The sequence below is a fragment of the Salvelinus alpinus genome, chromosome 22 (genome assembly GCF_045679555.1).
Source record: "Salvelinus alpinus chromosome 22, SLU_Salpinus.1, whole genome shotgun sequence".
NCBI classification, from domain to species: Eukaryota; Metazoa; Chordata; class Actinopteri; order Salmoniformes; family Salmonidae; genus Salvelinus; species Salvelinus alpinus.
The window spans coordinates 38,905,288-38,928,042 of NC_092107.1; the positions used below are offsets into that span (position 1 = coordinate 38,905,288).

At 46.0% G+C, this 22,755-nt stretch overlaps 2 protein-coding genes across 2 annotated transcripts in view; one reads left to right on the top strand and one right to left on the bottom strand.

Moving 5' to 3' along the window:
- The first annotated feature begins 4,867 nt into the window (after positions 1-4,867).
- LOC139549668 (S-antigen protein-like) lies at positions 4,868-6,274 on the top strand. The gene has a single exon (XM_071360334.1). It carries the CDS (start codon positions 4,868-4,870, stop codon positions 6,272-6,274), a length of 1,407 nt encoding a protein of 468 aa, XP_071216435.1.
- A 12,592-nt stretch (positions 6,275-18,866) lies between these two features.
- Positions 18,867-22,755, bottom strand: part of LOC139549669 (uncharacterized) — a 62,160-nt gene continuing 58,271 nt past the window's right edge. The window contains exon 6 of the mRNA XM_071360335.1: positions 18,867-19,000. Coding sequence (XP_071216436.1) covers positions 18,867-19,000 — 134 coding nt within the window. The remainder of the gene's footprint in view (positions 19,001-22,755) is intronic.

Consider the following 22,755-nt stretch of genomic DNA (forward strand, 5'->3'; position numbering starts at 1 on the left):
GAAGTCCCGTAGTTTAACAATTGTATTTGTATTTACAGAAGGCATACACGTTTGTTATTATAGCACATGAAAGTTCACATGTTCAAGAAGGCATTTCTGCCAAAAAACGCATTTTGATCCCAATTTTTTTTTTACGTTCAAACGGCTCTCCTGTGAAGTCGTGACTTGCGACATACGCCTAGTTTCCTGAATCGGGTCACATATTAGATTGTGATGTTATGTGATTTAATCACACAAGTGACATTAAGTACTATGATGAGTACCTAATGGTCAACCTTTCTATTTTCAGAGAAAGAAAATGCAGTTAGCAGTGTATCTGTGTGAACATCTGATATATTGAAAATCTGGAGGTCATTACGATCTCATAGCTACCTTCGTAAAGAAATCCCAGCATACCCTGAAAAAGTGGAATTCCACATATCCAAAGTTTCCCATGTTACTAACAAAGCAGGTCTGGATGGGATCCTGTCAAATGGATTTAAGGGCGGAAATAGAAGAGGTAATTTCATGTGGTGGGGTCTTAACATTGAGAACAGCAATATCAATGAAGCACAGGATCGCTACCTTGACAGGGAGATCCCCGACAGGCACTCCTCAAGTGCAGAACCTGGAAGGAGGCAACATCAGGAATTGTTCCTGCTAAAGTTTACCGCCTCCCCCGTCGTCAAAGATGGATCTCGATATGGGAACTACAGGATCACCTTCTCATGCAGATGAACACAGAGCAGCTCTGTGGAGGAGAGAAGCCGGTCCTGAGAGTCTACCAAACTGTGGTTTACCAGCAGGAGTTCATGTATGCAGTGGTTGTCCACAGTCCAGAGGTTAAGGACTTTGACTCATGCCCACTTCTTGAAGGCGCTGAAGCTATGTGTAGCTATAGAGAGGGAACGTACAGGCTGTGTCTGAGACACAAAACTATGAATTGATCAGAGAGCACAATACGATGAAAGACAAAAAGGTTTGCAAAGGCAGGCTTCAGTTGTTTGTGTGGGATCATGTGACACTAGCATTTCACATGCCTCATGGCACTGCCCTATGTGTTGACAGGAAGGACCTGATTGAAATCCTCGAAGCATGTGATAGTGTTCAACCTTTGTATAGGAGAGCAGAACCAGTGATGTCACATGAAACAGCAGCAGGCATTGTTCAAAGGTTAAAATCTTCAGTGGCCACGCAAGAAACCTAATCGTACTATAGTAGCAATATAGAGTACTATAGAGTACTATAGGAGTACTATAGGAGTGCTATAGAGTACTATAGGAATAATATGGAGTACTATAGGAGTACAATAGAGTACTATAGGAGTGCTATAGAGTACTATAGAGTACCAGATATACTCTGGCCCAGTAAAAAACCTACTCATGGAGTACTGTAAAGTACCAGATAAACTCTGGTAGATCATAAAAAGCCCGATAACAAAATGTACTTCTAAATTGTAGCCATTTTGTGAACATTCCTCTTTATCGTCTAGTTCGTGAACTTTTATTATGATGAACACTAAATTTAATTATAAATACTCTCATTTACTTATTGGTGTATAAGATTACTTCCCGAGCAAAGTCCAAATTCTTTAACTCCTCGACTTAGAAGGTTGTAGCTCAGCTTCTGAATGTCAGAGACAAGATATTTCCATGTGCATCAGAATTGAGTCCTTGGGCATTTTACTGCTGGTTTATAGCCAAAAGCATTGCAGATTTATGCATTGTTATAGATCGGTATATATAATCGCAAATTTGTAAAACAAATAAATAAATTACCCTTCAAATCAAGGAAACTTTGGAGCCCCAATAGGTTGGGAAACCCTGTGCTCAATGATCAAAATGTAAATGTAGCCTGATAAATAGTCTCTTTTCCATCCTGTCCTCTCCTCGCCCAACACCTTTAAATGCTGTCATTCTATCTCGCTTTCCCTCTCCTATCCCCCTTAACCATGGCAGGGAACCTATTGGTTAAGAGTGTTGGTACTTTAAACGAAAGGTCGCTGGTTCACATCCCCGAGCTGACGAGGTGAAAAATCTGCCGAAGCGCCATTGAGCAATGTACTTTACCCTAATTGCTCCTATAAGCCGTGATAGATAAGAGTGTCTGCTAGATGACTAACATGTAATGTAATGTCACGACTGTCACTATAAAGTTGATGTTATAAAGAGACTCTCAATGTGCATCTAAAATGAACCGTGAGAGGAAGAGTGAGTTTGTTTTTCAGGTGATCTAATCTCTTTTTACCTCTATTGATCCTGTCTCTAAAACAGCTCTCAGGGTTTCTTATCAAAGGTGAGCAGAAAGTGTTTCTGAGACTTAAGCTTTTGTGCCAAGGGCCAAAAACAGCTGGGATTATCAGGATTAAAATCAATCCAGACGGAACACCTGGGATTAGACAACACATTAAAGCCTGTGATTTCTGATATCCTGTGATTTATAGCAGGTTTAGAGAGGCAACATGACAACATAGCAGGATATTAGTGGTGACAGCATCTGAAGGGTTAGAGAAGCAACATAGCAGGATAATAGTGGTGACAGCATCTTAAAGTTTCGAGAGGCAACATGACAACATAGCAGGATAATAGTGGTGACAGCATCTGAAGGATTAGAGAAGCAACATAGCAGGATATTAGTGGTGACAGAATTTGAGGGTTTAGCGAGGCAACATAGCAGGATTATAGTGGTGACAGCATCTGAAAGTTTAGAGAGGCAACATGACAACATAGCAGGATATTAGTGGTGACAGCATCTGAAGGATTAGAGAAGCAACATAGCAGGATAATAGTGGTGACAGCATCTGAAGGATTAGAGAAGCAACATAGCAGGATAATAGTGGTGACAGCATCTGAAGGATTAGAGAGGCAACATGGAAACATAGCAGGATATTAGTGGTGACAGCATCTGAAGGGTTAGAGAAGCAACATAGCAGGATTATAGTGGTGACAGCATCTGAAAGTTTAGCGAGGCAACATAGCAACATAGCAGGATATTAGTGGTGACAGCATCTGAAGGGTTAGAGAAGCAACATAGCGGGATAGTAGTGGTGACAGCATCTAAATAGGCTGCTGTGTATTGGGTTTTATCTGTTTGTGTATGGAGGAGAGTGAGTTTGAGGCTGATACTAGAGGCCAAACAAAAGAGCATCTCTAGAGAAAGAGACAGAGAGTGAAAAAGAGGGATGAGCGAGAGAGAAGAACAGAGAAGTAGAGGGAGAAAGAGAACAGCTAGAGGAAGAGAGAAGAACAGAGAGAGGGAGAGAGAGAGAGAGAGAGAGAGAGAGAGAGAGAGAGAGAGAGAGAGAGAGAGAGCTATTTCCCTTCCAGGACCAGATGCAGTAGTGTTTAGGTAAGTATGTTAACAACAACAGATACTCAGAGACATCAGAGCCCGAGTGTTTAGTGAAGTATGCCGGCATCATTAGGCTAAAGTAGGTTAACAACAACAGCAGATACTCAGAGACATGTTCACATACACAAGAACATAGGAGTCAGAACACCAACTTTCCCTTGGGAGATCTCTCATTCCTATTATATGTAAAAACAACAGCAACTGAACAACATGGTAATAAAGACATGAAAACCTTTCACATCTCTCTCTCTGTCTTTCTCTCGCTCTCCCTCTCTCTTTCACTATCTCTCTGTCTGTGCATTCTGAACACTCTCCTATCTATCAGATCAGTTTGTTGTTTAGAAAGAGGTACGGCAAGACAGAAATCTAAAAATCAACTCAGCAGCAGAGTTAGAGATACCAGACTGAGTAAATACAGGAGAGCTGCCTGTCAGGAGTCTGACATTGTGTGTGTCTGTGTGTGTGTGGTGTGTGCGTGCATGCGTGCGTGCATGTGTGCATCAAGCACTGACTAATCAGCATGTGTGTAAAATGCCACTTCATGAAAGGTTTTGGTTTCAGTTTTGCTAGTTGTATTGTGGATGTGGATGAGGGATGGGAGGGATGGGGGGATGAGGGATGGGCCTAAGCAAGCATCTGCTTCTCGTGCCAAAGGTTGCATGTTCGAATCCAGTGATAGAAAGTTGTTTTAAAATAAAACAATTTAAGCCTATCCCAAATCTTAACCATTTAGAATTAATGCCTAAACCCACTAAGGCCAATGTCCACACCCCTGCGGAAATCTAATTAGCATAAAAAAGTCCCCATAAAAAAACCTGTCAGTTTAAACTAGAGATATCTGTTTTGCATTGGATGCGTTTCAACCCACCACATCCGCCTATGTCGCACTTCCGCATCTGCAGTGAAAGGTGACATCACTAGAGCGGTGTTTGTCAAACCATGAGACAACCAAAAAATCGGTCTTCTCACAAAATCGTCTGTAGAGTCTGAACGATTTGGCGGGGCCTGAGGATGTAAACTTGGTTGTGTGGTTTGTTTGAGTTCAGGTTGTTTTGTCTTATAAGAATGAGAGGGCTGTAAATCGAACTCTTCAACAGTTTCTGTGTGCTTGTTAGCATGCCTTTGCATGTATACCTGCATTCCCATAGACCAGACTAAGATTCTCTTGAATTTAGCTGGTTGTCTTCGCAGGGTCAATAATAAAATTGGCAGCTCTATGGTGAGAAACCTCTTGGTTCAAAGAGTAAAAACCTTGTGCTATCCTGGGACTCAGGTACAGGACATTACTAGGCTGCTTCCTACCGTTTTACACCAGAACACGAGGGCTGTCGCTGTCGTAATGCACGTGTGATCTAATGACATTAGGATGGCTAGCTCTGAACGGCAGAAACGGAATTTTATTTCAGGCCCAGTGCCATCACAGTTATGGCAGCGAAAAATTCAGTAGGTTGCTACCACTACACGACTAGCTACGAGTCTACTGTAGCTCTGTTGGAGTTACTTAGTAAATATCTTTGACACCATTTGGAAACAGAAGATGTTCTACAGAGAGGACGGGGTCCAGAGAGGACGGGGTCCAGAGAGGACGGGGTCCAGAGAGGACGGGGTCCGGGTCCAGAGAGGACGGGGTCCGGGTCCAGAGAGGACGGGGTCCAGAGAGGACGGGGTCCAGAGAGGACGGGGTCCAGAGAGGACCGGGTCCAGAGAGGACGGGGTCCAGAGAGGACCGGGTCCAGAGAGGACGGGGTCCAGAGAGGACCGGGTCCAGAGAGGACGGGGTCCAGAGAGGACGGGGTCCAGAGAGGACGGGGTCCGGGTCCAGAGAGGACGGGGTCCAGAGAGGACGGGGTCCAGAGAGGACGGGGTCCAGAGAGGACGGGGTCCGGGTCCAGAGAGGACGGGGTCCAGAGAGGACGGGGTCCAGAGAGGACGGGGTCCAGAGAGGACCGGGTCCAGAGAGGACGGGGTCCAGAGAGGACGGGGTCCGGGTCCAGAGAGGACGGGGTCCAGAGAGGACGGGGTCCAGAGAGGACGGGGTCCAGAGAGGACGGGGTCCGGGTCCAGAGAGGACGGGGTCCAGAGAGGACCGGGTCCAGAGAGGACGGGGTCCAGAGAGGACGGGGTCCAGAGAGGACGGGGTCCAGAGAGGACGGGGTCCGGGTCCAGAGAGGACGGGGTCCAGAGAGGACCGGGTCCAGAGAGGACGGGGTCCAGAGAGGACGGGGTCCAGAGAGGACGGGGTCCAGAGAGGACCGGGTCCAGAGAGGACGGGGTCCAGAGAGGACCGGGTCCAGAGAGGACGGGGTCCAGAGAGGACCGGGTCCAGAGAGGACGGGGTCCAGAGAGGACGGGGTCCAGAGAGGACGGGGTCCAGAGAGGACGGGGTCCGGGTCCAGAGAGGACGGGGTCCAGAGAGGACGGGGTCCAGAGAGGACGGGGTCCAGAGAGGACGGGGTCCAGAGAGGACCGGGTCCAGAGAGGACGGGGTCCAGAGAGGACGGGGTCCGGGTCCAGAGAGGACGGGGTCCAGAGAGGACGGGGTCCAGAGAGGACGGGGTCCAGAGAGGACGGGGTCCAGAGAGGACGGGGTCCAGAGAGGACGGGGTCCGGGTCCAGAGAGGACGGGGTCCAGAGAGGACCGGGTCCAGAGAGGACCGGGTCCAGAGAGGACCGGGTCCAGAGAGGACCGGGTCCAGAGAGGACGGGGTCCAGAGAGGACGGGGTCCAGAGAGGACGGGGTCCAGAGAGGACGGGGTCCGGGTCCAGAGAGGACGGGGTCCAGAGAGGACGGGGTCCAGAGAGGACCGGGTCCAGAGAGGACGGGGTCCAGAGAGGACGGGGTCCGGGTCCAGAGAGGACGGGGTCCAGAGAGGACGGGGTCCATCCAAATCATCATGGAGCCTGGACCCTGTCCTCTCATTTCAAGGCTGCGCTGAGACATTGACTTATCAACACCCCAAGTCCCGCTCAGGTAATCCCAACCATAAATTATCAGCATTATCATTATACTGCAGGACCGCAACAAGTGACCATCATTGACTTGTTTTAACCCACATCGTTGCTCGATGGTACAGTTCAAGCCAATCTTGTATCTATACCAATTGAAGCTAGCTCTATGGTATTTTTAAATAGGGGGTTACCAACTGAGCATAATTCAAGGCATAGGCCTAATGGTTCAGTTCTAGGCGATCTTTTATCTTTTTTATTTTCCAATTCAAGCCAACCCCATGGTATTTTCTAGAAGGGCTGTCAGGAAGACTGGAGTGTGCCCGACTACACAAGCAGAAATGAGTTAACACACAACAGAGTTGAAGATTCAGATGCTTTACTTTAGCTTTTGGTGTGTCTGGTGTGCGAGTTCCTTTCAGGCAAGAGGGCGGTTAAAGATAGCGGCGGCCAGCTGTAGTCTCTTGCAGCGGTGTGGTCTTACTGGCAGAGTCCCTAACTCTCCTGAGGAGTGTGTGGAAGGAAAGTGACACACAGTGTAAGTGGGAGAGTAGGCCTGCTGTGGCTGTCTTCCTAACTGATCCCCCTGAGTGAGGTCCAGTCTGCACTCTTGTGTCAGTCAGTTGATTAGGGAATGCCTTGCAGTTGTGCTGATTAGTAATCTGTCTATGGTGATGCACTGGGAGTCCTTCAGCCACACCTACAGTATGTCCATGCCTCTTACGGTGCCACAACGGGGTTACCTGTTGAACATGGCATGTTTGTATTAGAAACTACACTACCGTTCAAAAGTTTGGGGTCTTTTAAGAAATGTCCTTGTTTTTGAAGAAAAGCACATTTTGTTGTCCATTAAAATAACATAAAATGTATCAGAAATACAGTGTAGACATTGGCTGTCAACAATTTTTGGGGTGATTATTATTATTATTATTATACATTTTTGGGGGACATAGTTGCCTAAAACTCAGAAGTTTTTGAAAAAGTAACGTACGCTTCTATATCTCTCGTCCCCTTGGAATGACCCCAACCAAAACAATACTCATCTGCAAAACGTCAAAACGTGCAGTCAAAATAAATCCTGAGCCAGAGCAACACACTGGCTAAACACAAAACGTATTGACTGCCCAACCTTGAAAGAATATCAGCAGCCAAGTTGTCCCTACCATGGACATGTCTGATCTGAAGGGGAAACTCCTGCAATATCCGTCACGACCCTCCTCAAATTCATCAGTGGAATTTGTTCCAATGGGGCACAGTCCCCAATGTCAACATCATGCTCTAGTACATTTGTCTGAGTTGGCACATCTGAGAATAAACCCTGATATTCGAAAGCAGGGCAACGCACTCTTTCCTCCGGAGACAAGTGTGCCAAAAAGACATGGTTTTCTAGAATCTCTGAGTTACTCAACCATACAACCGGCAGAGGGTGTATAGGGATTTCATCGTACTCTTGAGGAAGACTATAGTCAACAGCAGTGACAGCAGTGGCCACAGGCAGCACATCACTACCAGTTCCCACCAACTTCCTTGCCCAATCGTAACAGGTGAAGTATGGTTTCAGCATGTTGACATAAAACAGACAGTTTTTTTCCCTTCACTCCAGAGTGGTGATAATGTAATCCAGTTTAATCTTTTTTCTTTTACTTTAGGGTAAGGGCATGAAAAGCGAGCTTGCAACGGTGACCCCAGAATGGGCAACAAAACCAGGACTTGGTCACCCACATTGAATGTTCGGGCCTTCCGATTGTACCAAACTTTCATTTTCATCTGCACCCTGTCCAGATTCTGCCTGGCAAACTCACAGGGGAGGGGCAATTTGTATCGAAAGCACTAATGTGCCCCAACATATTTGTTTTTGTTTTTAAGGTGTCGCCCTGCAACAACCTCTCAGCAAACTCAAAGGACCTCTGACATGATGTGCAAACACGAGTTCATTGGGACTAAAACCGTGAGATTCCTGAACAACCTCCCACACTGCAAACAGCACAAGAAGAACCCCTTCATTCCAGTACTTCCCAAACCCAAAGAGAGGGGAGCTGATGGCTTGGACAAAAAACAAACAAAAGATAACTAATGTAAAATATACTATCCGTGAAATGTATGTAGTATGTATAAGCTGGATTGTTGTCTTTTAGTTATCCATTAGTTTACTCCAATTAGGGGAGGGGTGGTAGGGTTAGAGGAAAAATAATAAAGAAGGAAAATATATTTAAAATATAAATATATTTTAATTAATAAAAATTGTCATAAAAAATGAACTATATGTGTGTTTTTGGGTATACAGTATAGTGTATATGCCTGTGGGTGAGTCTACACATTTGTGTGTCTGTCTGTCTATTAGTGTTTGTTATAGGGGGTGTCTGCCACGTCTTCACAACCTATTACACAGAGAACATTTCATGGTATTGATCGGCTCTTCATCCTTAAACAGAGGACAAAGAACACAGAGGAGAACATATGAGGGGAAGGATGGAGAAAGAGAGAGACAGAGAGAGACAGAGTAGAACTGATGAGGGGACGGATGGAGAAATAGAGAGACAGAGTAGAACTGATGAGGGGACGGATGGAGAAATAGAGAGACAGAGTAAAACTGATGAGGGGACGGCTGGAGAAATAGAGAGACAGAGAGAGAGAGTAGAACTGATGAGGGGACGGATGGACAAAGAGAGAGAAAGAGAGAGACAGAGTAGAACTGATGAGGGGACATATGGACAGAGAGAGAAAGAGAGAGACAGAGTAGAACTGATGAGGGGACGGATGGAGAAATAGAGAGAAAGAGAGAGAGTAGAATTGATGAGGGGACAGATGGACAGAGAGAGAAAGAGAGAGACAGAGTAGAACTGATGAGGGGACGGGTGGAGAAATAGAGAGAAAGAGAGAGAGTAGAATTGATGAGGGGACAGATGGACAGAGAGAGAAAGAGAGAGACAGAGTAGAACTGATGAGGGGACGGGTGGAGAAATAGAGAGAGAGAGACAGAGTAGAATTGATGAGGGGACGGATGGACAGAGAGAGAAAGAGAGAGACAGAGTAGAACTGATGAGGGGAAGGATGGAGAAATAGAGAGAAAGAGACAGAGAGTAGAATTGATGAGGGGACGGATGGACAGAGAGAGAAAGAGAGAGACAGAGTAGAACTGATGAGTGGAAGGACGGTGAAAGAGAGAGAGAGAGACAGAGTAGAACTGATGAGAGGACGGATGGACAGAGAGAGAGAGAGACAGAGTAGAACTGATGAGGGGACGAACGGAGAAAGAGAGACAGAGAGTAGAAATGAAAAAAGCTGCTCCAGGATTTTTAATTGATCTTGTCAAGAGTGGATAAGGGTGTGTGTGCGTGTGTGCGTGTGTGTGTGTGTGTGCGTGCGTGCGTGCGTGCGTGCGTGCGTGCGAATACGTGTGAGGTGGCTAGTTCCCTTGAAGAGGGGGCACGTCGATGTGGCTAGCCATGCAAGTGATTGGAATTAAAGCTTGATTAGGTCCCCAGGATACCTTTATCTGAACCACACTCACTCACACACACACTCACATTGTACGATGTTGTATGATCTACTGTTTTATGAAGGGACTTTATTTTGTTAGTCACTTTCACTCAGATATTAACATGTTATAAGTAATGACACAATGTGTAGCGTTGCAGGAAATGAGCTGTACCACAGCACACGTTTTTTTTAAACTTTTGTTTAGAAAATACTTTATTTCTGTCCAGTGTCTGTGTTCTTTCGCCCATTTGAATCTTTTATTTTTATTGGCTAGTCTGAGATATGACTTTTTCTTTGTAACTCTGCCTAGAAGGCCAGCATCCCGGAGTCGCCTCTTCACTGTTTCCAGCTACAAAAGTAATTTACAACATTAATATTGTATGCGACACATTATATTTAGTAATACCTTTAACTTGATTATGTTGTATAAATAAAAGTTGTTTTCTGTTGATGGTGAGCAAACTTGTCCAAAAATATAGGATATATTTGTTGTCTTAAGGGGGAAGGTGTTACAGGTTTTGGTTTTTACATTTTTGTTTTGAGGTTGGACCAGCATGTATAGCATGTAGGGCGCACCGATTGGAGTCACCTCGTTAGTTAATATGTGCTACACCTGTCCTGGTTGCCATCTCATTTGTAGGAATGTTTTTCTCCTGTGCTGGCCCATTTAAGAGTGGTAAAGGATTGTTTGTCTAGAACTCAAAATAGGGCGAGCCAACTAAAGGTGTTCACCCTCCGCATCTTTAGAGACAACTGGAGCACTGGGTCAGCCACTCTTAAATAGCACCTGGGCCAGCGCAAGTGAAACACCTTCCCACTAACGAAATGGCAACCAGCACAGGTGTAACACATACTGACTAACAAGGTGACACCAATTGGTGCGCCCTACGTGCTAATGAGTTATACATGCTAAAGTCCAACCTCAAAACATTTATGGAAAAACAAAACCTGTAACAGTAAATTAATTAAACACCTAAGAGTATTGTTATATTATTGATCGATTGACGACTTTTCAAATCACCTCCAAATCAGTTCCAAGGGAATGTTGACATTTTTCAGCCATTTCTGAACCTGCGATTAAAAACAAGCTACATACAGTATGGGCAGTACTAAAACAAGTGATCTAAGGATTCTGTCTCTTCGCAGCAAAATCTGCAGAGTCTGGAACACAGCAGGGGCGTTGGTGAGGCTAAATGGCATGACCAAATACTCGTAGTGGCCGCTGGCCGTGTTGAAGGCGGTCTTCCACTCATCCCCCTCCCGTATCCACACCAGGTGGTAGGCGTTCCATAGATCCAGCTTGGAAAACACGGTGGCCCCTTGGAGCGTCTCGAAGGCCGAGGAGATGAGTGGTAGCGGGTAGCGGTTCTTCACCGTTATGTCATTGAGTCCCCGGTAGTCGATGCACCGGTGCAGGGTCTTATCCTTCATCTCCACAAAGAGGAACCCTGCGCCGGCGGGAGAGGACGAAGGATGCATAAATCCTGCAGCTAGGGAGTCCCCAATGTAGGTGTCCATAGCCTTAGTCCCCGGTCCCGACAGCGAGGACAGCCGTCCCCGGGGCGGAGTGGTGTGCTAGGGAGAAGGTCAATCCCGCAGTCATATGGTCGGTGCGGCGGAAGCGAAGTGGCTCGGGCCTTGTTGAACACATCCCGAAGGTCCTAGTACTCCGCGGGAATGGTGGAGAAGTCTGGGGCACCTTCCGAGTCCCCAGGAAGACGTCCCGGGGCAGGTTGCGCTGACTTCAGACACTGGGCGTGGCAGAACAGACTCCAGGCCATGATGGCACCAGTAGACCAGTTTTTGAGGGGATTGTGTCCCTGGAGCCAGGAGAATCCCAATACCAATCTGAGGAGACTTGATGAGCAGGAATTGAATAGTCTCGCTGTGATTCCCTGACACAAGTAGGTTGATGGAAGTGGTAATATGAATGACCCGGCCTATAGAGCGCCCGCCCAGTGCTCTAACATCCATGGGAGTGGAGAGGGGCTGAGTGGGGATGTTCAGCTCGGAAGCCAGGGTAGCGTCCAAAAATCTCTCACTGGCCCCAGAGTCAATGAGAACCCGGAGAGATTTACACTGGCTTCTCCACAGCAGAATGGCAAGTGACCAAGAGACCCGCAATACAGACAACTCTTCGTGTTGATCCTGTATTGCCGTTCCGCTGGCGATAGCCCAGCAGCAAGCTCGTCCTTGATCTCCCATGGGACGTCGTGAAGGAACATATTCAATAGTGCTTCCTGGTTCCAAGCACTCTCCGCTGCCAACATGCAGAAATCCACCGCAAGGTTAGCCGCACTGCAGGAGTCCTGCCGAAGCTGGATTAGCTCCTGGGCAGCTTCTCTCCTGGAGAACGGGATGTAAAGAACCTTCTTCACCTCTCCCACAAACCCCTCTAGACTAACGCATATGGTGGGCTGTTGTTCCCATACAGCAGTAGCCCAGGTAAGAGCCCTCCTGGATATCAGCGTGATGAGGTAGGCTATCTTGGAGCGATCCGATGGGAAGGAGGAGGGCTGAAGCTCGATAATGAGGGAACACTGAGCTAGAAACGCCCGACCGCTGCTCGCCTCTCCATTGAAGCGTTCCGGGGGGGGGGGGGGTTAAACGGGGCTCTCGAGAAGTTGGAGAGGCCGATGAGACGGCCACTCCAGCTCGGTTACTGTGGGGCTGTGGGGTTACCACAGTGGTAGGCTGCCTCCCAGACAGCCCGCGGAATTGCTCCAGGAAACTGTTCATTGGCCGGTCATGGCGTTCAGCCAACGTTTGGACCCCATCCATAAGGCCATGAAGCAGTTCGTAAATAAATATATTTAGCCACCCCCATTCCAGTCCTTTTTCCATACAACTTCGTCTAAAGGTGTAGAATGAGTTTCATGTAAACAGTAGATATGATATTCTTTCGCTTTTAGCCAGGTAAAGACTGATCATCTGTCACGCCCTGACCTTAGAGAGCCTTTTTATGTCTCTATTTGGTTTGGTCAGGGTGTGATTTGGGGTGGGCATTCTATGTTTTGTTTTCTATGATTTTGTGTTTCTATGTTTTGGCCGGGTATGGTTCTCAATCAGGGACAGCTGTCTATTGTTGTCTCTGATTGGGAACCATACTTAGGTAGCCCTTTTTCCCTCCTTGTGTTGTGGGTAGTTGTCTTTGTTTGTGGCACTATAGCCCTTAAGCTTCACGGTCGGTTTTGTATTGTTTATTGTTTTTGTTGGCGTCATTCCAAAGTAAAGTAATGTACGCTTACCAGGCTGCACCTTGGTCCACTTCTTCCAGCATCGGCCGTGACATCCTCTTTTCTTATTATCTGCTAAGCCATTACAATTATAACTAGCTATACATATTTCACCACTTACCATAATGAGATACACGTTTTAATTATGCTTACCATAATATACCACATATAGATTGTTTACAAAGTCCTCTTATGACAGCTTGTAAAGTCATTAGCACAGAAAACTGCCTGATGTTCCTTATTCCTTAGGTTGTGTGTGTGTGTGTGTGTGTGTGTGTGTGTGTGTGTGTGTGTGTGTGTGTGTGTGTGTGTGTGTGTGTGTGTGTGTGTGTGTGTGTGTGTGTGTGTGTGTGTGTGTGTGTGTGTGTGTTTGCACATGTCAGTGTGTGTCTTTCCCTAGATCGAGTGGTGGGATTGAGATGTGAGGAGGAGGATTACTCATGACACCTAGAAACAACACCTGCTAAATCGCTAACTCGTTTAGCATAAAGTAATCAAACTTTTCTCATTATCTCAGCAATGGCATCCAATTAGACATGATACATCAACAGCTCTACAACCCCTAGTCCCAAATTACATCTCATTATTCTGTGCTTTACTAATGTTTGAATTAGCTAGTGTTAGCACTTAGCGTTCTTCTAGATGTTGTTGTTGTCGCTAATGCTGATGTTGTCACGCTGCGGTGAGCTGACGGTGTTCACACGGTTCCTCATCTTCATAGCATTACTGTTAATTTCTCTCACTCCCTTCTCACTCCCTTCTCACTCCCTTCTCACTCCCTTCTCACTCCCTTCTCACACCCTTCTCACTCCCTTCTCACACCCTTCTCACTCCCTTCTCACTCCCTTCTCACACCCTTCTCACTCCCTTCTCACTCCCTTCTCACACCATTTTCACACCCTTCTCACACCCTTCTCACACCTAATCCAGTCTTCTCACTACCTTCTCCAGTCTTCTCACTCCCTTCTCACACCCTTCTCACTTCCTTCTCACACCCTTCTCCAGTCTTCTCACTCCCTTCTCACACCCTTCTCCAGTCTTCTCACTCCCTTCTCACACCCTTCTCATACCTAATCCAGTCTTCTCACTACCTTCTCCAGTCTTCTCACTCCCTTCTCACACCCTTCTCACTTCCTTCTCACACCCTTCTCCAGTCTTCTCACACCCTTCTCACACCCTTCTCCAGTCTTCTCACTCCCTTCTCACACCCTTCTCACTTCCTTCTCACACCCTTCTCCAGTCTTCTCACACCCTTCTCACACCCTTCTCCAGTCTTCTCACTCCCTACTCACACCCTTCTCACACCCTTCTCATACCTAATCCAGTCTTCTCACTACCTTCTCCAGTCTTCTCAATCCCTTCTCACACCCTTCTCACTTTCTTCTCACACCCTTATCCAGTCTTCTCACACCCTTCTCCAGTTCTCACTCCCTTCTCATACCCTTCTCCACTCTTCTCACTCCCTTCTCACACTCTCTCCACTCGTCTTACTCCCTTCTCACTCCCTTCTCACACTCTCTCCAGTCTTCTCACACCCTTCTCCAGTCTTCTCACTCCCTTCTCACACCCTTCTCCAGTCTTCTCACTTCTTTCTCACACTCTTCTCCAGTCTTCTCACACCCTTCTCCTGTCTTTTCACTTCCTTCTCACACCCTTCTCCTGTCTTCTCACACCCTTCTCCTGTCTTCTCACACCTTTCTCCTATCTTCTCACTCCCTTCTTCAGGCGCCCTGATAAGAATGGGCTGTATCTCAATTAAGTGATGTAATTTCCTCATCTCTTGTTCCACTCAGCTGTCAAGTCTCCTCCAATCAGAGCAGACAAAAGACAGGACATAAGAGATGAGAAGTCATATTCAGAAGTCCAGTTGTACAGAGGGAGGCTTCAACCATACGCTATGTCTGGTTGATGTGTCCTTGAGCAAGGTACTTGACCCTAATTGCTCCTGTAAGTCGCTCTGGATAAGAGCGTCTGCTAAATGACTGAAATGGTTTTTTTTAAATAAGGAAATTAAGGCATTACAACTGTCGATCCTGATTACACTCTCTTACAGTGATGTAGCATTTGACAAAGTGACTCCTATGTAACAGACCCTCTATTGGTCGGAAAAGACAGAGAACTTGGCTTTTTATTGCCTCAATGATTCTTTGTTGATACTTGAATGGTAGTTTACACCACATGGGCCTCTTTCAGAACCCTTTAGGGTCAACTCTTTGCTTGTTCAGCACCCAACAGAACTTTGCAGTCATGTAAACTGTCTGTATGTATTTGTGGGGCATGAATATGTACATGTATGTGAAATGCACCTAATTCCAAAATGACAGATGAACCCATGTATATTCTATAGAGCACAGCTGCAATGTTTCTCCCCATGTCACTGTTATTGTTCCGTATGCTATGTACATTGCATTCGGAAAGTATTCAGACCCGTTTACTTTTACCACTTTTGGTTACGTTACAACCTTATTCTAAAATTGATTACATCATTTTAGTTCCCTCATCAATCTACAACAATGCCCCATAATGACAAAGCAAAAACAGGTTTTTATAAATGTTGGCAAATGTGTGTGTGTGTGTGTGTGTGTGTGTGTGTGTGTGTGTGTGTGTGTGTGTGTGTGTGTGTGTGTGTGTGTGTGTGTGTGTGTGTGTGTGTGTGTGTGTGTGTGTGTGTGTGTGTGTGTGTTTGCACATGTCAGTGTGTGTCTTTCCCTAGATTGAGTGGTGGGATTGAGATGTGAGGAGGAGGATTACTCATGACACCTAGAAACAACACCTGCTAAATCGCTAACTCGTTTAGCATAAAGTAATCAAACTTTTCTCATTATCTCAGCAATGGCATCCAATTAGACATGATACATCAACAGCTCTACAACCCCTAGTCCCAAATTACATCTCATTATTCTGTGCTTTACTAATGTTTGAATTAGCTAGTGTTAGCACTTAGCGTTCTTCTAGATGTTGTTGTTGTCGCTAATGCTGATGTTGTCACGCTGCGGTGAGCTGACGGTGTTCACACGGTTCCTCATCTTCATAGCATTACTGTTAATTTCTCTCACTCCCTTCTCACTCCCTTCTCACTCCCTTCTCACTCCCTTCTCACTCCCTTCTCACACCCTTCTCACTCCCTTCTCACACCCTTCTCACTCCCTTCTCACTCCCTTCTCACACCCTTCTCACTCCCTTCTCACTCCCTTCTCACACCATTTTCACACCCTTCTCACACCCTTCTCACACCTAATCCAGTCTTCTCACTACCTTCTCCAGTCTTCTCACTCCCTTCTCACACCCTTCTCACTTCCTTCTCACACCCTTCTCCAGTCTTCTCACTCCCTTCTCACACCCTTCTCCAGTCTTCTCACTCCCTTCTCACACCCTTCTCATACCTAATCCAGTCTTCTCACTACCTTCTCCAGTCTTCTCACTCCCTTCTCACACCCTTCTCACTTCCTTCTCACACCCTTCTCCAGTCTTCTCACACCCTTCTCACACCCTTCTCCAGTCTTCTCACTCCCTTCTCACACCCTTCTCACTTCCTTCTCACACCCTTCTCCAGTCTTCTCACACCCTTCTCACACCCTTCTCCAGTCTTCTCACTCCCTACTCACACCCTTCTCACACCCTTCTCATACCTAATCCAGTCTTCTCACTACCTTCTCCAGTCTTCTCAATCCCTTCTCACACCCTTCTCACTTTCTTCTCACACCCTTATCCAGTCTTCTCACACCCTTCTCCAGTTCTCACTCCCTTCTCATACCCTTCTCCACTCTTCTCACTCCCTTCTCACACTCTCTCCACTCGTCTTACTCCCTTCTCACTCCCTTCTCACACTCTCTCCAGTCTTCTCACACCCTTCTCCAGTCTTCTCACTCCCTTCTCACACCCTTCTCCAGTCTTCTCACTTCTTTCTCACACTCTTCTCCAGTCTTCTCACACCCTTCTCCTGTCTTTTCACTTCCTTCTCACACCCTTCTCCTGTCTTCTCACACCCTTCTCCTGTCTTCTCACACCTTTCTCCTATCTTCTCACTCCCTTCTTCAGGCGCCCTGATAAGAATGGGCTGTATCTCAATTAAGTGATGTAATTTCCTCATCTCTTGTTCCACTCAGCTGTCAAGTCTCCTCCAATCAGAGCAGACAAAAGACAGGACATAAGAGATGAGAAGTCATATTCAGAAGTCCAGTTGTACAGAGGGAGGCTTCAACCATACGCTATGTCTGGTTGATGTGTCCTTGAGCAAGGTACTTGACCCTAATTGCTCCTGTAAGTCGCTCTGGATAAGAGCGTCTGCTAAATGACTGAAATGGTTTTTTTTAAATAAGGAAATTAAGGCATTACAACTGTCGATCCTGATTACACTCTCTTACAGTGATGTAGCATTTGACAAAGTGACTCCTATGTAACAGACCCTCTATTGGTCGGAAAAGACAGAGAACTTGGCTTTTTATTGCCTCAATGATTCTTTGTTGATACTTGAATGGTAGTTTACACCACATGGGCCTCTTTCAGAACCCTTTAGGGTCAACTCTTTGCTTGTTCAGCACCCAACAGAACTTTGCAGTCATGTAAACTGTCTGTATGTATTTGTGGGGCATGAATATGTACATGTATGTGAAATGCACCTAATTCCAAAATGACAGATGAACCCATGTATATTCTATAGAGCACAGCTGCAATGTTTCTCCCCATGTCACTGTTATTGTTCCGTATGCTATGTACATTGCATTCGGAAAGTATTCAGACCCGTTTACTTTTACCACTTTTGGTTACGTTACAACCTTATTCTAAAATTGATTACATCATTTTAGTTCCCTCATCAATCTACAACAATGCCCCATAATGACAAAGCAAAAACAGGTTTTTATAAATGTTGGCAAATGTATTAAAAATAAAAACTGAAATCACATTTACATAACTATTCAGACCCTTTACTCAGTACTTTGTTGAAGAAACTTTGGCAGCGATTACAGGCTTGGGTATGACGCTACAAGCTTAGCACACCTGTATTTGGGGAGTTTCTCCCATTCTTCTCTGCAGATCCTCTCAAGCTCTGTCAGGTTGGATGGGCAGTGTCACTGCACAGTAATTTTCAGGTCTCTCCAGACATATTCGACCGGGTTCAATTACAGGCTCTGGCTGGGCCACTCAAGGATATTCAGAGACTTGTCCCGAAGCCACTCCTGCGTTGTCTTGGCTGTGTACTAAGGATCTGTTCTGTTGGAAGGTGAACCTTGGCCTGAGTGCTCTGGAGCAGGTTTTCATCAAGGATCTCTCTGTAATTTACTCTGTTCATCTTTCCCTCGATCCTGGCTAGCCACCCAGTCCCAGCCGCTGAAAAATATACTGACAGCATGACGCTGCCACCACCATGCTTCACCGTAGGGAGGGTGCCAGGTTTCCTCCAGATGTGACGCTTGGCATTCAGGCCAAAGAGTTCAATCTTGGTTTCATCAGACCAGAGAATATTTTGGCAAATGCTAAGCGGGCTGCCATGTGCCTTTTAATGAGGAGTGGCTTCCGTCTGGCCACTCTACCATAAAGGCCTGATTGGTGGAGTGTTGCAGGGATGGTTGTCCTTCTGGATGGTTCCCCCATTTCCACAGAGGAGCTCTGTCAGAGTGACCATCGGTCAGGGCGGCCAGCTCTAGGAAGAGCCTTGGTGGTTCCAAACTTCTTCCATTTATGAATAATGGAGGCCACTTCAATGCTGCAGAAATGTTTTGGTATCCTTCCCCAGATTTCTGCCTCGGTACAATTCTGTCTTGGAACTCTACGGACAATTCCTTCAACTTGGTTTTTGCTCAGACATGCACTGTTATTTTATCTGTTATTTTGTTATTTGACATGCACTGTCCTTATATGGACAGTTATGGACAGTTATGGACAGTTATATGGACAGCCAGAGTCTCCCTCCTGTCCGGTGCAGCCAGAGTCTCCCTCCTGTCCGGGGCCCGCTGTGAGGGTCCCCGGTCCGGGGTCGGCGGTAAGGGTCCCCGCTCCAGAGGCGCCACCTAAGTGGGCCGAGCCAGAAGTGGAGCGGGGTTCACGTCCCTCACCGGAACCGCCACCGCGGAGTAATGCCCACCCAGACCCTCCCCTATAGGTTCAGGTTTTGCGGCCGGAGTCCGCACCTTTGGGGGGGGGTACTGTCACGCCCTGACCGTAGATTGCTTTGTATGTTTCTATTTTTTGTTGGGTCAGGGTGTGATGTGGGTGGGCATTCTATGTTTGTATGTCTATGTTTTCTATTTCTATAGTGTTTGGCCTGGTATGGTTACCAATCAGAGGCAGCTGTCAATCATTGTCTCTGATTGAGAACCATACCAACCAAAACCATAGGTAGCCTGTTTTCCCACTGTTAGGTGTGGGTGGTTATTTTCTGTTTAGTGTTTGTTGCACCTTTCAGAACTGTTTGTTGGTCGTTTTGTTGTTTTTGTTTGCGTGTTCATTCTTTATTAAAAGTATTATGGATACGTACCACGCTGCACTTTGGTCCTCCTCTCCTTCTCCATACGACAATTTTTACAGTCATTATGGAATATTGGGTGTAGATTGATGAAAAAAAAATTTTTAATCAATTTTAGAATAAGGCTGTAGCGTAACAAAATGTGGAAAACTCAAGGGGTCTGAATACTTTCCGAATGCACTGTATTTACAATGTATTTGCAGCAAACAAAGCAACTATGTGGTTACCCCTCACAAGGCTTATTCCTAAACTCAGCAAAAAAAGAAACGTCCTCTCACTGTCAACTGCGTTTATTTTCAGCAAACTTAACATGTGTAAATATTTGTATGAACATAACAAGATTCAACAACTGAGACATAAACTGAACATGTTCCACAGACATGTGACTAACAGAAATGGAATAATGTGTTCCTGAACAAAGGGGGGGTCAAAATCAGAAGTAAAAGTCAGTATCTGTTGTGGCCACCAGCTGCATTAAGTACTGCAGTGCATCTCCTCCTCATGGACTGCACCAGATTTGCCACTTCTTGCTGTGAGATGTTACCTCACTCTTCCACCCAAGGCACCTGCAAGTTCCTGGACATTTCTGGGGGGAATGGCCCTAGCCCTCACCCTCCGATCCAACAGGTCCCAGACGTGCTCAATGAAATTGAGATCCAGGCTCTTCGCTGGCCATGGCAGAACACTGACATTCCTGTCTTGCAGGAAATCACGCACAGAACGAGCAGTATGGCTGGTGGCATTGTCATGCTGGAGGTTCATGTCAGGATGAGCCTGCAGTAAGGGTACCACATGAGGGAGGAGGATGTCTTCCCTGTAACGCACAGCGTTGAGATTGCCTGCAATGACAACAAGCTCAGTCCGATGATGCTGTGACACACCGCCCCAGACCAATGCTCATTCCTTCGACAATAAATGCAAATCCGACCATCACCCCTGGGGAGACAAAACCGCAACTCGTCAATGAAGAGCACTTTTTACCAGCCCTGTCTGGTCCAGCGACAGTGGGTTTGTGCCCATAGGCAACGTTGTTGCCGGTGATGTCTGGTGAGGACTTGCCTTACATTAGGCCTACAAGCCCTCAGTCCAGCCTCTCTCAGCCTATTGCGGACAGTCTGAGCACTGATGGAAGGATTGTGCGTTCCTGGTGTAACTTGGGCAGTTGTTGTTGCCATCCTGTACCTGTCCCGCAGGTGTGCTGTTCGGATGTACCGATCCTGTGCAGGTGTTGTTACACGTGTTCTGCCACTGCGAGGATGCTCAGCTGTCCATCCTGTCTCCCTGTAGCGCTGTCTTAGGCGTCTCACAGTATGGATATTGCAATTTATTGCCCTGGCCGCATCTGCAGTCCTCATGCCTCCTTGCAGCATGCCGAAGGCACGTTCACGCAGATGAGCAGGGACCCTGGGCATCTTTCTTTTGGTGTTTTTCAGAGTCAGTAGAAAGGCCTCTTTGGTGTCCTAAGTTTTCATAACTGTGACCTTAATTGCCTATCGTCTGTAAGCTGTTAGTGTCCTAACGACCGTTCCACAGGTACATGTTCATTAATTGTTTATGGTTCATTGAACAAGCATGGGAAACAGTGTTTAACCCTTTACAATGAAGATCTGTGAAGTTATTTGGATTTTTACAAATTATCTTTGAAAGACAGGGTCCTGAAAAAGGGACGTTTCTTTTTTTGTTGAGTTTATATATATCAATGAGCACGAGGGAGGTTGAGAAAATCTCTGTAATTGTCATTGGGAAACGGTGGAAGGAGGTAGAGTAGGATTGATGGTAAAGATTAGCCCTGAGCCATCCCCCCCTTGCGATCTGTGAACGGAGTAATTTAGTTATTTCGCTTTAAACTCCTTTCATTTCTCGTTGACCACGTTTGAACCGTTTATAGTATCAATTGTCGATCTCCTTCGTGACAGAAACAAACCAAACCAATTTTCTCCCTCTTGTTTTTGAAAAGGCAATCAGAGGATTGTCCTTGGTTTGATTGGACTCCAGCCTGCCGTTTTCTCTTTTCTTTTTAAGGATGCTTTCTTTCTTTTCCCTTCTAAGTGAGAGGAGAGCACAATCAGGTTTATCTTAGATCATCCGGAGAATAAATTGTCAGGAATACTTCTGCTGTACTGGACAGAGAACCTGTTCCCTACTGAAATATAGTTTAGCAGACTGAGTCAGTTCTGAAATGTGTAATTTTCTAAGTAGCTGTTTTAACTGAATTCGGGAGTTGACACAATTTAACACACTAAGTCAGCCTGGTAACAAAGTTTGGATAAATTGGAACAACTAATAGTTTTGTTTTTTTCTGACTAGCAAATACTTGTCCTCTCCACTTAGGAATTTGTCAAAACAACCTGAGTAGCTTTGTTAGCACAACAAAAACAATCCATTTCAAATTCTTTATTGTCCCAATTGGCAAATTTCTTGTGCAGTCAGGGTTTAACAATAAAAAACAACAACATTAAAATCAGTGACAACCATACAACCGATATACACATAACATGAAACAATGAGACGGATAAAAAGGAGCAATCATTGTGCAGATTCAGAACGTTTATGGCCTGTGAGATGAAAGAGTTGTTGTATCTGTTGCTATTGAGTTTGAGACGTCGAAAACGACGACCTGAAGGGAGAAGCACCACTATTTGACTGAAATTATCAAATTCACTCAACGAGTTATTAAATCCACATTTGTCAGATACTTTAGAGTAAGTTAACTACACACGATATACAGATAGGATTTGACATTACATTTTAAGGCATCCTGGTAACAAACTTTTGTAAGTTGACTCAACAACAACAACAAAAAATACAGAACGTCTCCTCTCCTCTGTCTCCCTATTGGTTTGTTGATTCTCTCTCCCTCTCTTCTCTAGCCAAAACATAACAGTACTCAACTCCTCCTCCTGTACTGAATCCCATTTGTTTTTGTTCCAGACAAAGAACCAGTGTCAGCCTCAAGTACTAGCGAGAGACAAACAGCCATGTGAGGTAGGGGTGGGGGGTGTTAGCATCAGGGGAGTGGTAGTATATATCTGGTTACATTAGTTTAACCTGCAGCAGCTCTACCTGGGATTATGTAGAAGGCTAACAATGTACTGGTTAATCAACTCCCTAGCTAGCGCTAGCTTCTCTCTCTCTGCCTTAACTCTCTACCATACGCTCCCATCTGGCAGGTCTTCTCATCCACACACCCTCTCCTTCACCTCTCTCTATCACACACACCCTCTTCCTTTACCCTTTGTCTTCGAGCTTTTCTTCCGATGTCACTTTGTTTCACATTCTCCATCTCCTGAGTCATTCCTG

What these genes read in the sequence shown, in the direction of transcription:
- LOC139549668 (XM_071360334.1), top strand. Translation starts at nt 4,868, where the DNA reads ATGTTCTACAGAGAGGACGGGGTCCAGAGAGGACGGGGTCCAGAGAGG.